At 43.9% G+C, this 15,234-nt stretch overlaps 1 protein-coding gene and 1 long non-coding RNA gene across 2 annotated transcripts in view; one reads left to right on the top strand and one right to left on the bottom strand.

The window, feature by feature from the left end:
- The first annotated feature begins 391 nt into the window (after nt 1-391).
- On the top strand, nt 392-4,913 carry LOC125700051 (uncharacterized). The gene is made up of 3 exons (XR_007379767.1): nt 392-500; nt 3,041-3,164; nt 4,807-4,913. It is a non-coding gene; the product is annotated as an uncharacterized LOC125700051 (long non-coding RNA).
- Nucleotides 3,188-15,234, bottom strand: part of ADAMTS2 (ADAM metallopeptidase with thrombospondin type 1 motif 2) — a 168,119-nt gene continuing 156,072 nt past the window's right edge. The window contains exons 19-22 of the mRNA XM_048960190.1: nt 12,866-13,073; nt 12,381-12,510; nt 11,788-11,877; nt 3,188-7,922 (exon numbers count right to left, since the gene is read on the bottom strand). Coding sequence (XP_048816147.1) covers nt 7,456-7,922; nt 11,788-11,877; nt 12,381-12,510; nt 12,866-13,073 — 895 coding nt within the window. The 3' untranslated portion in view covers nt 3,188-7,455. The remainder of the gene's footprint in view (nt 7,923-11,787; nt 11,878-12,380; nt 12,511-12,865; nt 13,074-15,234) is intronic.

Genomic DNA, 15,234 nt, shown 5'->3' with positions numbered 1-15,234 from the left:
TCACCTGGCCTGAGCTGCTGGGAGGTGTGGGCAGAAGGGCAGAAATCCTGCGTTGGAAATTGCTGCTTCAGTTTTAGTACAAATGTTCTTGGTGTGGTTGGCATTCAGGCCAGAAGCTGCTCTGGCAGCCAGTTTCACCCAAGTCTGTGCCCATCAGTCAGATTCTTTCATTCTCCCTTGTGTAGAGAAATAAGCTGCTCCAAAGCCTCTTGCCATCCCTCCAGGCTGTGCTTCCAAGCAGAGATTAGCTGTTCTCTGCAGCTGGCCGTTACTTAGCATTTAATTATCAAAGGTGTGTGAGCTTCAGCTGCTTGTCTCTGTTTCTGATGCCACACAGCTGAAGGAAATGAACTTAAGCCTTTCTGCACCAGTTGCCAACAGCAGTGCCCAGCTGAGTTGTGGTTCAGTAACAATTCACACTTCAACTTTCTCCTTCTCTTTAGGCTTCTCCAACAAACCGCCAAGAAGAAGAAATTGGGGCCCTTGCTGTGTGGGGTCAGGTGAGGGGCGTTTCTCTTTGACACCAGGCTAATAATACAGCCTTACAGTAATCATTTCTTCTATCTCTGGAAGCAAGTTTCTACAGCTGTCTGGGCTTACGCTAAGAAATTGCATTTGTTTGAATGCTTGTTTGTTTCATCTCAGAACTGCCCAGGGTTTCCTGCAGTGCTGCCAGGTGCTGCTCTGATGAACCCATCCCTCTCCTGCTCCTCCCCAGGTGAGCACAGGACTTTGGTGCTCCTGGATGTGTGAGAACCAAATGGGATGAACAGCAAGACAGTGAGGGAAGTGGTGCCTAAGCTGCTGAGGGAAACACACAGTATTGGCTTGGTTGTGTCTGAGATCTGGATGATGTGGTGGTAGTGCTTCTCTGCTTTTCTGTCACTGGCTTTTTTCAGATATTCTCAGTCCAGGGGAAAGCTGTCTTAAACAGGCTCGGCAGTAGGAGGTGCATCAGGGTAAATAAGCAGCATTCCTTCGGGCATCTTAGAACTTTGTTGTGTGGCTAAGCTGCACTATGCAGGCTGTGCATTTCCAATGCTCTTTGATAGTAACTTTTCCTTGGACTGTGGCAAGGAACTTTTGTTTGGGTGGAGAGAAAACACCACTCTCTGTTTTCCAAAGCAATGAAAGAGGTAAGAAAAAGTAAAAGAGGAGAGGCCCCTGCGGATTGGTGTGGCTAACTGATGCCCACATGAGTGCCAGGCAGCCACACTGCTCTGGGAATGGGCTGCAGGTAAACATGGGGTGAGGGGCTTGGGCATGGCTGGTAATGCTGCCACACTGCTCCTCTGCTAAAATCGTGTCAGAGTGTCGGGAAAGGAGTACTCCTCAGCACTCAGAAGCCATGGCATAAAGAGCTGCTGCTTTCTTGTGTCTCTGTCATTAAAATTTCAAGAAAGAAAAGGAGTTCGACCTGGTTTGTGCCAGCTTCCTGATGATTTGTGCTCTCTAATTACATCCCCCAGCCCCTTCACCTCCCATGTGTTGCAGTTGCTATGGTAAGCAGCAAAGATTGTCCCATGAAACATTAATGGGCTGTTTTCCTATTAACTTGATGGAGCTGGGTTAGAGATGTCGTACCCGCAGTTGTTGCCTTGGCTGCAGCTCACCCAGGAACCAGCAGCGGCTGCTTGTGCAAACACCATCACTGATGCACAGAGATTGTCTGGAAATTACCAGGTATTTCTTTTGCAAGCAAGGAACCGGCTGCTGCACAGATGGAGTGTTGCAGGCCCTCACCAATTGGTGCAAGGCTGAGCAACCTGTCTGTTTGGAAATGTGGGCACACTCATTTCAGAAGGCCTTGCGATGGCTCTGAGCAGTGCAGTGCTCACCTTCCCTGGGATTTTGGCTCAGCCTGGGAAGTGCCCCCTGGGAGAGCCCTCTCAGAGCATTTCTACCTCATGCCAGGCTGTGCTTCACCTGCCCAGCACGGAGCTCAGTGCCACTGTGCACCCCTGGGTGCCAGACCTCCTTAATGTGCTTTGGTGGCTTGGAGAGTGCTGACTCCCACATCCCCTGGAAATCCAGCACAGAGGATATTTATTAGATAAGATATAAATATTGGTTTATTTATAGCATTTCAGTTTGGCATAATGTGGCCTCGTACCTTTGTATGTACATGTTTTTCCATACCTCATTTAAATTTCAGACGTGTACCTCCATGAGGAGTCAGTTCTTTCTCCCAGAGCTAACAGACCAGGGCAGCGGTTCCTGCACAGACTGTGAGGTGTCCCCTCTGCACACTGTCAGACACAGAAGGCAGAGTTTGCACAGAAGCTGAGGCCTCATTTTGCAGGGTGGTGCATAACCCGGACACAGAGCTTATAGCTTGCTTTCGGTGTGTACACCACACGTGCTGGGTTTGCCTTTGTGCAGATTTGTGCAGCCAGATGTGGCTTTGTGCTCAGAAACAGGCAATGCACCAGTATTTGTGGGTGCTGTGGGAATAGGATCCTGAAAGGACGTTGTCCATGCAAACAAGGCAGAGAATACTCCCATCAGTATCGTTAAGGATAACATTTAGGGAAATGAAGCTCTGCGGCTCTGAAACCTGCAGGGGCTACAGCAGCTCCAAGGCTGCTGTTGGGAAGTGCTGCAGGCCCTGTGCTGGTGTCACTGAGCTCCTCTTTGGGCCCCAGCTGCTTCTCATGTCTCAGAACTGGCACAGAGGGACTCAGAAGTTGGCACAGGGTGGGAGAGGAAGAGGAAACTTCTTGAAATTGTCAGGTTTGGTCTTGGTGACACAGAGAGGAAGACTGCAGAAGGGCAGCATGCTGGATGTGCTGGGAACCCATTGGGTGCCTCTTTTCCACATGGAGGTGGTTTGTCACCTGGTTATAGATGCTGGGCACTGCATGGTGCTAACAGGATAATCAAGGCAAGCAGGGATCTTTCAAATCCTCAAGCAACAAATTTCAATTAGATGGAAGAGATTCAATTATGCTTAAAAAGAAATCTGGCTATGAGCATGCAGGATAGGGCAGGAAGATGTATGCAAAAGCATTTCATGGAAAGGTAATTATTCTATCAACAGGACTTGCAAAGCAAAATTGGCTCATCAGTCCCAAGAGGCAGTCTGAGTAACTGTGGTTAAGGAGATGATACATGGACCAGACTGGATTCCAGCAGAATGCAAAGGATGAGAGCCTCAAGCAGCTGTAAGTAAGTTTGATTGATTTCCATGCAGTTTTGGGCTTCGTAATATTCATCAAGATAAAGTCTTACAAATCTGAATTTCCTTTGAGTCTGAAGGTGCTGTTTCCTCCTCCCTAGCATCTCTGCACAATGTAACTTCAGTAACAAAATGCACAGGGAAAAGTCAAACACTTTGCAAAAGAACACAGACATTTGAATTTAATAAATTATAAAATTAGAGATTCTAATTTGTATATACACTTTTAATATACAAAAAAAGGCTATTTATTGCAATTTTCTGTTAAGGTATATGTAAGTGAATGGAAGTTGCATATAGATACTCAGATGAACATAGCTAATACTGCATTGTAGGTGAGTAAATACGACATTAAATGTGTTACTAAAATAAAACATAAAACCCTTTGAGTACTGGAAAAGCACCATTCATAAAGTTCTCAAAATATCTGAAAGCATTCTATGGAGATGTTGTGAGATTCTAAATACTGAATGGATATACGAATACAAAAAGTGATGCGTTCATAATGGATTACAGAAATCTGTAAAGGAATGTTGGTGGAAAAATGGCAGTAGATTGGAACCAAAGGAAACAGAATTGGTTTGAGATTATTATTTTTTTTCTGTGTGTGAGGAGGTAACACTTGGATGTTAAGCTTAAACAAGAAGAAAAATGGTAACTTAGAGAGATGTGTATTGTATGGCTCGGCAAATGCATATCAGAAAGTGCGTTGCTTAATGGGAGTACGTTTGCTTTAGTTCTCAGAGCTCTGAGACAGTCTCTGCAGGAGTATAAATCAGTTTACTTTACATTTGATCTCTTTAGTTTCTGGGGAATGAGTTAAAATACTAATCTGCTCATTATGTGTCAAAATGCCATACTCAGGCAACAGCAGAATGGTGAAAGGTGACATATGCTGATGATGCTCTTTCCCAGTCGCAGCACTTTAGGAAAGAGGATGCAGTTGTCAAAGTTCAACCAACCAATAAATGACCAAAATTTTCACTGTGTGACAAGGAACAAGTACCAGCTTACCCAACCTATTGACATGTGCTGCTTTTTCTTTCTTAAAAGAGCTCTGAACTCTCTGCTTTCCAGTAGCAGACTGGTACAGGTTCTTAGGAAACTACCATCCTAGGGAATTGCTGAAAAACATCTTCTGAGATATGCATGTCAGCCTGAAATGAGGGCCTTTTTCCCAGTACAGAGATTTTTTTTCCTTGTACAGCAAGACTGTAAAGAGGAGGCAGCTGGTGCTCCTGCTCCAGGAGGAGATGGGCCAGCCTGTGTCTGGGCAATCTAGACTGAAGCTGCTCCTACAAATGCCACTTCAGTATTCCCCAAATAGCAGCTAGGAAATTATTCAACAGAATTAAAAATAGCAAGAAATAAGAAGGTGAGATTGAAAGAGGAGCGAGACCTTCCTGAATGCGGGTGGAACCAAGCACTGTGTGGAGTCCCCTGCGATCACCAGGTGGAGCACAGCACTGCACCAGCTTTCTGGGAGGCTGCCCCCCATCCAAAACAAAGCCAAAGTTTTCACCTTATCTGCAAAATTGCCCTTGGTCTGTTTGCCTGAGAACAGAAAAGGCAATGCAGTTAAGTTCCCAAATTTGAATCAGCTTTCTGAATCCTCATTGCCTTTGCAGAAAGGTCACCTGAATTGCACCAATTCCTGCCCTGCTTGCTACTGAGATGCAACTGGAAAGTCCTTTGGAAGGAGGAGGCTACTTGTATGGCAGCATCTGAGCTGTGGGTGCTTCCCCACATGCCATTTCTTCACACTGCCTGGCTGCCTATGCCTATTCCTGATGCTAAGACCAGAAGCTATAAGGTGCATTACCTCAGGCTTCTGTAGGCTGGCAACATGGATCTCCACAAAGTCACAGAGAGGAAAACAGGCACCAAGCAGAGAGCAAACTCCTCCTTCTCTCTTGCGTAAGTCCAAGCCCCAACCCTTCTCCACCCTTGGGTTTGGTGGGGCTCTTTCCAAAGTTTATCATATGCTTGGATGTACTTCTATGACAAAGCCTGGGTTTGTTGTTTTTTTTTTGTTTTGTTTTGTTTTTAATTTTCCATGGACCTAAAAGCAGGACAACAACATGAAAGGGAAGAGATGAGCTTAACAGCATCTGTGTAAAGGAAATATGAAATGTGAGAAATACTCACTATGGCCACCAGCTGTCAGCCCAGCCCCAGGTGTGCTCCTCCTGGGGCACAAAGCAGGAAGGATCGCATCAGCCCTGCTGTGCTTCCTGGCTGGTGTGTCCTTCTGTGCAACTCCCACCTCTGCACCACCTGTACGACTTCTAAACACTCACCAGTGCACCAACACAGTTCTCATACGAAGGGACTCAATGTCACACCTGCTCAACACTTCCCTTCTCTGCTTCAGCTCCCTCCGCCAGGATCTTTTCCTAAACCAGCCTCTTGGCCTTCCGAGGCTTCTTATGACAACCAGCGCTGCAAAACCTGCTCTTTCTTGACCCTTTTCCAGCACATTCGGCCACAGTGGTTGGATGAAGGAGGGCTGCCCCAGGCAGGGTCACAACGTGTACAGTGCTTCTGAGGTTCTTAGGCAGCAGTAAAGTTTACGGACTGTTTGAAATCTGATGTGTCTGATGACATCCATGTGGCTGTGTAGAGGCTTAGAGCTGCCTTTGCTTCAAACTTGGAGCAGCTGCAGACACTGCGATAGCTGGAGGATGGGGTCTTATTCTCAGACAGGAAAATCCGAACCAGGGCAGAATGGTAAAAGGAGGATATGGGGAAGCTGGGACTCTGCAGGAGGCTGACCAGCAAAGAGGAAACGAAGGGAAGAGTCCAAGCTAGGAGACATTAGAAAAGCTGGGCTGCCCCCTGCAGAAGGAAGGGCAGCAGTGCACGCTGCTGGTACTGGGAGAGTCCCGGGCTGGGGAGAAAGGACCATTTCCTCACCTACTTCTGCTCTCCACAGACTCTGCACCGAGCCTTCAGTGCCTGATTTCCTTCCTTACTACACTGTTGGGATGGCAGAAATAATTCTGATGATAGATGCTAGAGGCTGGTTCACACCGACCTCCCCATCACCCAGAGTGCTCCCAGAACCAAACAACTGATCTGAATTTGTCTTCTGATCTCCAACCAGGAATCTGGAATGACTGGTGAAAACTATGATGACCCTGAGGGGAAAAGAAGTACTCAAAGGGTTCTCAGGTTCCACGTCTCAACGTTTCCAGCAGACCTGGTACTGCATGCACATGCATGGACATCTAGATGTAGGGCACAGGGAACGGTTGTTCACTTCTGTGCTAATAAAGCTGTCTGAAGGAAAGGAAGAGAATTTTTTTTAAAAATTATTTCCTCAAAAATAACCTTGTCCTATGGGAGAGAAAAAACCACGTTTTCCTAGTAAAGCACCAAAGAAAAGGCAACAAGAATCCAGTCATCTTTAACTTCAACAGCTTGTGGGTAGAAAAAAGTCAGGTAACAAAAAAAGCACCAACCACCCAAGGTCACTGAGGCTGTTGCGTGATATGAATGGATACCTGTAAACACAAAGAGCGGGCTGTCAGCAGGCCAAGTTGGCCAGACCTGCCCTAACACAAAACGCCTTGCATGTATATCCAAACTTTTAGGAGAATCCTCTGAAATGTTTATGGAAACACATAAGGTACTGGTTGCCAGTTTTTAATTTACACATAAATATATGGCTACAGAATTTTCTATATATTTTCTTACAGAGTCCTGGTTAGGAAAGCTACGTAAGCACGTGCCCAGCTGCAGCTTTGCCTAAGGCAGCTAAGCGTGGTCTGGCTCGTCCTTAAGCACCTTCCTGAACCGGAGCTGGGTTAGCGCCTGGCTCTGCGCAATGCATGGAAGCATCACAGGATTGCTGACCACCTGCTTGTCAGGATTAAAGGGGTTCTTAATGTCTCGGGACCATTTTCCTCCATCCTAAATGTAACTTGCATTACCGCTCCCAAGAAGTTTTACGCAGCCATAGAAGACATAAAGGAGCCCATAAACAAAAAACCTGCTAACCTGGCCTAGGTATTAAGGTTTGTTTGGATTCAGTGAAACGCTGTCATGATATTGCACTAACAGTCTCCTGTACCCTGGAATCCTAGCCGTCAAAGTGTTCAGATTAGCACTTACAAAACAATCTGTCCTTTCCATTTATAGTAGGCTTTAGACTTTGGCATCTCTGCCATAGCACCACTTTGATTTTTCCCCATTTTCAGTCTCTATGACATGGGCAATACTACGATGTTGGTAACATCTCTATAAGAGAAAAATGTTTGTGCCGTATTTCCATTTTAGTTTATTTTTCTGAGAGTCTCTTTTTTCCTTTTCTCAGCAATCAGCTCCTGGATCCTTTGATTCCTCGTCCTTTCGTAAGGTATCCTCCTCTGTGTGATGATGTTGTGCTGTGACACTTCGTTATCCAGCCCATCGATTTTATAGGGCACGTCCACCGCGTTAATTTCAGGGTGCTCGTCAGTGGCATTGGAAGGAGGCACGTGGGGTTTGGAAACAGGAGGAGGACTGGTGGTGGCAGGTTGTGTGGTGGAGGCTCCCGTGAGAGGGCTGAGGGTTGTCAAGAGCTCCTCCTCAATGACGTTATTCTTATTTGCGTTAGAATCTGTTGCATTGCCTTCCTCTGTTACGTTGTTGTACATATTACAGGACTTGCAACAGAGCTTATTGTAACCAGGGATTGAACAGTACCGAGAGAGAACTTCCATGCGGCAAAACATTGACTTGTCTCCTTGACAATGATCTTCTGAAAGAGAAAAAGGGAACAGATAAATAAAGAGCTTTTTCACATTAATTGGTAAAAGAAACACAGCTGAAGCTTTGGCAGTGGGCTGAGGGTTTGGTATTTAACGTGGGCTGGGAAACTGGCAAATGAGCCTTCTGTCAGCAAAAGCAGACTTTATGCTAAACCTAAAGCTCAACTCACTTGCAGGGAAGCAAAACCTGATTTGAACTCTGTGCACTGGCCCCATCCACAAAATAGACATGAGTGCCAATTTTTGGCTTTGTGTTCTGCAAGTGCTACCCTGAAGACCAATGGCAGCATTGCCTCAGTATGTTCCCATGCTTGAAAAAGAACTGGGGTATTTATTCAGCATAAGGTTTTCCTCCTCTTCCTAGATAGGAGCTGCCAACAAACTCCAGTGGGATGGAACCAAGCCAGCCCATTGGCCACTGGGAGACTCAATAAAAAGCTCTGATTTTTGTGTCTGAGTGAAAAATAAAACATAACAAAAGGGAAAGAATGGTGATTGACAGGTCCTAAACTGTCAACAGCTACTATGACCACTGTTACATTGCAACATTACAATACAGGTTTCATGCCAGATCCTGCTCCTGCTGAACTGCAGGTGGCATGCTGTAGGTTAAGGAGTTAAAGGGAAAGGGATCATACTGTTTTACTGCCTATGAGAACCTCAATGAAAGTCCACTCAGAGATGGCTCAAGCTCATGTGATTTCTGCTCAGAGGATATGAGGACTGGGTTGATTGGAAGAGGACAGATGGGGCAGGGTGAGAAGGCTCCACGTCAAGAAAGCTCCCTGTGCTCCGTTCTACAGACAAGCTCTGTATCTCCTGTGCCTCGAGGGTGAGGTGGTGGAGCCAGGACTTTCTGGAACTGCAGGGAAGGAAAATCCCAACACACAGCCCAGGCAGAAAGAAAGAGGAACCAGAGGGCTCAAAGGAGAGGACAGTGCTAAGGAGAAAGCCAGCCAGACCAATGCTTGGCATCATCAATAGCCAAGTATGTTCTCTGTGACCACAGTGCTGAGACAGACGAAATCACTTCTGCTTCTCCCCTGCTCTTACTGAATCTCTACCAACTCTTTCGGTAAAAGATGAGTAACTGCAATTACTTGCCTTTATTCAGAGCGCATGTGGTCGCTCAGCACGTTTCTGGAACTGCCATTTTACCATCCTGCTAGGAGCACTGACTTACCCTGCCAGCAACCTTACAGCAAAGTAGAGAACCAGAGCAGATGCAGAGATACCAAGCGAACCCCGAAAGTCTAGGCGTCGCCTCTTCACTCATTCTCACTTAACAAAATAGGGCATTATAGGTGTTTAATTGGCAAACATATCAGTCTAAAATAAGCTAATAAAGATCACTGCTGCTTTAAAATTCTACTACTGACAGAGAAGGCTGAAAATATCTTTCTTGCATTGTATTTATACCCCAGTTGTTGTTTGTTGCAGGAAAAACAACACTCTCATTCCTGTTTTCAAATGCGTAATTCAGTTTTCAAATGCTAAACTGAATAGGAAAAAAACCTACACCTTCCTTAGGAACCTAAGGATAGTACTTTGGTCTGGGACATGTTCTCAAACCTGTTGACATCTTTTCAAACGTGTTTCCAGCCTTTAAGAACTAGAACAGCTGCTGTCTGCAGGCATAACTCTGCACAAAGGACTGCACGTGCCTGCAAAGCTTTACGTACATTTTAGGTACCATATAGAGTTCCCTCTGAACATTCTGCCTTGTGTCACATCAATCTGATACAAGCATGCATGAAAAAAATGCATGAAAGTGCATTAAGTGATAAGTGCAGTGACATCTGATAAGTTACATAAATAAACTTGGTATCTTACGACTGTTAGAATGAAATTGTCGTCCACTATCCAAACCAAAATATCTAGATTTGCTGAACTTTTATTTATTTTTACTTGCAGTATGCATGACAGACTGGAAGTATATCTCCAAAACATCAGTAAGAAAAAAATAAATCAGTTTCACAGTCACTTTGGTACACATTAGTCTCATAAAAAATATTGAAAAGCAAACTGAATTGGCACATCTTTAATATTATGTTAAGTACATACAAAACACTAATAAAATATCCCTGATAAACCAAAGTGCATATAGACATAGTGCACAATGCCCAGATACCTTATTGCACCACTCTCTATAGCCATCCATCTCTTGAAACATCACTAAACATTGTCTATTTAAAGGTAACAGTCATGAATATATTTATACAGTTAAACACCAAATTATTTTACATAACAGTATTCAGTGCCAGATACGTGTCTTTGCTTTTTCACCTTGTCATGTAAATTTTTAACATGTTTCAAGAAATTATCATATTAACAGCAAAATTTAATATGTGATCACATGATAATGACAAGTTGGAAGTGCTACACTGTTGAAGATCCAAAGATTCAGAAATGCCACTTTTCTAACGAGCATGATCAATGCAATAAGGTAGCAATTTGCTCCACGACTGCAGATTGAAAGTTGATACGCTTTCACTATTGTTACTGACTGTCACAAACAGTATTATGACTTTTGAATTCCAAATCTTCAACACAAACACGTACAGTGAAGCAACAATGCCACTTAAATCTCAGTAAGTCAGGTAACAGTCCTGTCTTCATGAAGGTATGGATATGCACTGTGCAAATTAACCTCGGATTAAATTTACTGCCTTCTAGTAGTTATCGTTCAAGTAAAAACCCTCCATATGAAGATCAACTCAAGATCACCTGTTTATATTTAAAGCTGGATCTGGTAAATTAATGCCATTTACATTTCAACATTAAGGCATTTTTCTAAAATTCTTCTAAGCAAAAAAAGCAATAAAAATTGAGGTAATTCTGTAGTAGTTCACACTGTTATGTTTGCCAGTTGACACGTCTATAGAGCACACACACACACACACACACACGCACAGCCGTACCACTCACGTCAGACATGCACATGGTGAAAAAAGACCAAAGAAGTAATGAGTATAAATAGCTCCTTGCTGAGCAGCTGGAGATGTCAGAGTCAATGAAAATGTCCTATTGCCTCCCCCAGGTAAACAAAACCAACACCACACAACCTTCAACACGGACCGCGCCTGTTTTGCTTTGTTTTTGTCTCTAAAGTGACAGTAAACAAAACTGGCAACAATTGTGTGATGGGAAAACATATGCAGCTTTTCACGAGGAAAAATGTCAAACCACCAACAGGAGGTCAGCAAGAGCATCATAGCAGCACTCAGGTACCTGCAGAAACCAAGCGCCTGGTACCTGGACCAGCACCCACAGCTCACAAACACAAATGTTGGGGACAGGAATAAAAAAAGGAGCAGCAAAGGTGAGTAAAGCAATGGCACCACAAAGGAAAATGGAATGGATAAATTCTTTCATTCAACAGGCTACCCTGTCAGAAAACTGAAACTACAGAGTTATGAGATTTAGGGTCTTCAGACAAAGGAGAACTTTAGCACTACAAGGTGTCATTATTGTGATGTGATCACATTCACAATAAGTTCTCAGTTTTGCTATCAAACTGAACATCATGAACCAGTAAGAGCCTTTTTTCACCGTCACCAAGCAACAAGCAAACTGACCCCAGCTCCCCTTCAGAGGACTGCAACATACCTTGGAGATCCAACTTCACACATCCAACACTTCAAGACCTCCATCACCAGTGCTACACAAGCTCCAGAGAAGAAAGACACCGAGCACCAAGTGCCTGGTGTGAAAAAAAGATTCAGCCCAAGATTTAAACTTGGCCAACTCAAGGGAATTTTCCGCATAGAGAGAAGAAGAGAGCAAAAGGCAAAGTCCACATTCTATGTGGCATGCATTTAAGGGCAAAGGCAGAGTTATAAATGGGTCTTTTACTTGAAGATATTTTCTGGATAGGGTAGTCTGGATCAGGTCTCGACAGCCATTGTATCATGTAGGTTTTCTTTGAAGGATCAGAAATGTTTCCTAGAATGGAGGAAAAAAAGATACAGCACAGTATATATTAGCACTAACAAGCTGATCTGTCACAAGTGGATAAACTAGGAGAGTGAGCAGGCTCAGGTGGCAAAGGAGCTAAAGGGTGATGGCCAGCTGTGTGGTTTGGGGCAGGGGGCTGTTCTTTCAGTTTGCTACAACTTGTGCCCAACACCTGACAACAAACACTGAGAGCAGCCTGAAGTACAGCTTTCCAGCAGTACTTCTCACAGCACCATTAACTATCTCCTAAGATACATCCAGTTTAGTCTAGTTACACTGTCTGTTCTATTTAAAATCTGTGTAGTGGAGATTGTAATTGGATGCTTGGTCCTTAATTAGGAATCAAAAGCCACCCCAAGAAACGCTTCAGGGAAAAGGGAAAAACAGGAATTATCTAATAACAGGAGCATGCAAAGCAATCTCACAGCTGTCATTTACAAACAGCAGAAAAAGCTGAGAAGGCAGAAAGGCTGGAAAAGTCAAGTGCTTACTTGGACACGGAGGTAGTCTGCAAATCCTTACGTTCTCTGGTTTAGCTTCTTTGCAAAGGCCGATGGCGTTGTCCCTGGTTCGGCACAGGACCGGGCGATCCTGCGTGCCATTGCCACAGCTGACAGAGCACTGAAAGGATATGCATCAGTTAGACCCCAATTCATCCTTTCAAAACAATGGATTAAAAGTTATTTTTTGAATTTTAAGCCACTGCACTTGATTTGAGTCAACGTGGTACATTATTTGAACCAGTGCAGTACCTTCAGTAACTACACAAGAGGCAGCGTCACTGATTTTTGTGGCATGCCACCACCCAACTCACTTTCTGTGGCACTAGCAGCAGTGGAAGCCATAGACCCTCTGTATAGGTATCAATTTATCATCTTAAAGCACTTGAACAGAAAGCACAAAAGAAACTCACCCCCAATTTCCCCCCTTGCTTCAGAAGAAATAAGCTGCTTGAGACCCCCAGGAAGAGACTGACCTGTGACCAGGGTCCTGTTCTCCACTGTGCTGGACAAAGCTCCCTGTTGCAAGGCCTCCTGCCCTCTGGTCGGTCGTTGTTGCAGTACTTGGTGTGCACAGACCGATTTGTGTTGTCGTGCAGGGGTTGGATGCATCGCACGGATCGCACTTGGTATCCTGTTTTCCCACAGCTTTTGCTGCAAGGCTCCCATTCTCCTGTAACCCATCTGGGGGAGGGAAAAGAGAGGAGGATAAGTAAAATTCTCTGTCTCCTATAACTTTTTCATACTGCAGTCAAAGCTGTTTACCACGAAACTGTAATAGATGCATTTACCAATTGAATTCCATTACCTTTGATTTAATGTTACAGCAGATTAGCCATAAAATACCTTGAAAAAACTCATATAAGATGAAATTTGCATTTTTTTTTTAATGTAAAGGAAGCCCAAATGGTCTCAGACTGAATACAAATGGCCTTCCTTACTAAGTCTGAAAATACATTAATCCCATTGGTGTGAACTGAAAGAAATGTGTTTTGCTGAACACTTATGAAAGCTTTAATCTCACAATATTTTGCCTTTCTTTCAATCATTCAAAATACTTTTTCCCAAACACAAATTTAATACTGTTTAATTTCCAACAGAGAATTGCACTGCCTGTTTTTTTTTTTTAAAGGAAAAGTAAGGAAGCATTAAAAAAACCCTATGGAGCCAAGGCTTTGAATTTACCCACTATGAAATTTCAGCTTTGTAGACTGAGTCACCATTGTAAAATATCACATTTATGCTGAAATTGGATCCAACTCGACAAGAGCTTTTTTGCCCTACGGGCATCTGGTAGAATATTCCTCCAGTTCTGCCGTTACACAGGTAAGACTAGGGTTTGGGCACGGCTCTCTAGCAAGAAGTCCTTAGCATTTTCCCCTTCTTTCCTTTTCTTGCATACAGTTTTATGTGTTATCACTGTAAGATGCTTTACAATTGTGACAGCATGGCAGTCAGTCACTACTGTAATTATGTCAGATGGTTCCTGTGAACATCTGCAACGTCAAAGCTCTGCTGAAGTACCACAGTGCAGACAAAGCCTCTGTTCATTCACCTCAGAGATAAGCATCACTCTTGCTTTGCTTCATTTACTTTCATTTTAAGCTGCCCCCTCTGAGACTGCGTGTAACAAATCAGACCAGATTTTTATGTCAGAAGCAGCCAGCCCAAGGGTGCTGCTGAGCCCCCGGCTCCTGGCAAAGTCACCAGCTGTGCACCAACCATCCCCAGGGCTGGCTTCCCACAGGGACCCACAGGAGGGAATCCCAGCATCAAAAATGTCTGGTTTTGAGGAAGGAGTTCAATAATCATTAATCAACCTGGACACTGGAAAATGTCACCTATAGCTCATAATGCAGTATAGATGAACACTTCACTAGTCATCAAAAGTGGCTTAAGAATTACAGCTGCACATTGTAAGGAATTTAAGAGAAAAAACAAGGACAGACAGGACTAGAGGAAATCCAGGAAGCAGCCTGAAGGCTTGGTTATAATCAAGTACAGGAAGATGTACAGCACTCTGTAAATATTTACAGAATGCAGATACCCACAAGATGGAAATATTGCTCAATGTAAACAGGATCCATGGGATAAACCTCATGAAAAATATATGTAGTACGGAGAGCCATCCTGAGTTTGAGGAGATTGTCCTAAAGAATCCATAAAATCCTAGGTTTATAAATAGTCAAAACACCGTAGGCAGAATGAAATGCATGAAATTCCCAAGTTAAGCAAAAAAGTGAAGTGGCAATTTTATCCAGCTTTCTCTTTGTAACCAACTGAAGTTTCACAAGCTGTAGAGGAAGGAGACAGCTGTGAGCCCAAAGCATGAATTCTAAGACGATTTCTGAGTCAAAGATGCTTTTTTTTCCCATTAGCAGTGAAAAAGCAGCACATTACTGTGTCTCTGGGTGCTGCAGAGCTTCATAAAATCTCTAAATTATTGCCTCTCCTGTGTGTGAAATGCTTCAATGCCATTCTGTGGAAACAGGTGACAGAAATACTCAGGAATCCAAGTACAATTTAGGATCCCATAGAGTCTTTGTGGTTCCTGGGTCCAATTATATTTGTAGCTGAAAGAAGAGTACAGTCCTTTCCAGAGTGTCTGAGATACGGTCATTAGGTCATTACTTCAAGTTCCAAAGAATAAATGTTAAACCCTGACCCATGCTGAGTTTATGGGGTATAGTTTCTTGACTTTTCTCCTCTCTGAATCTATTTTGAAAGGAAGTTAGGAAACATTGAGTGATACATTCTACTTATTTGCTGTGCTTTCTGGCATCCAGACTGAGTCCCCAGAGGTAAAAGCTGAGATCAACACACTCCTTCCTTGTTGCAGTAGCAA

Source organism: Lagopus muta, chromosome 14, assembly GCF_023343835.1.
Source record: "Lagopus muta isolate bLagMut1 chromosome 14, bLagMut1 primary, whole genome shotgun sequence".
Lineage (NCBI taxonomy): Eukaryota > Metazoa > Chordata > Aves > Galliformes > Phasianidae > Lagopus > Lagopus muta.
The sequence above is the reverse complement of the archived record's forward strand: the minus strand, read 5'-3'. Positions and strand labels throughout refer to the sequence as shown.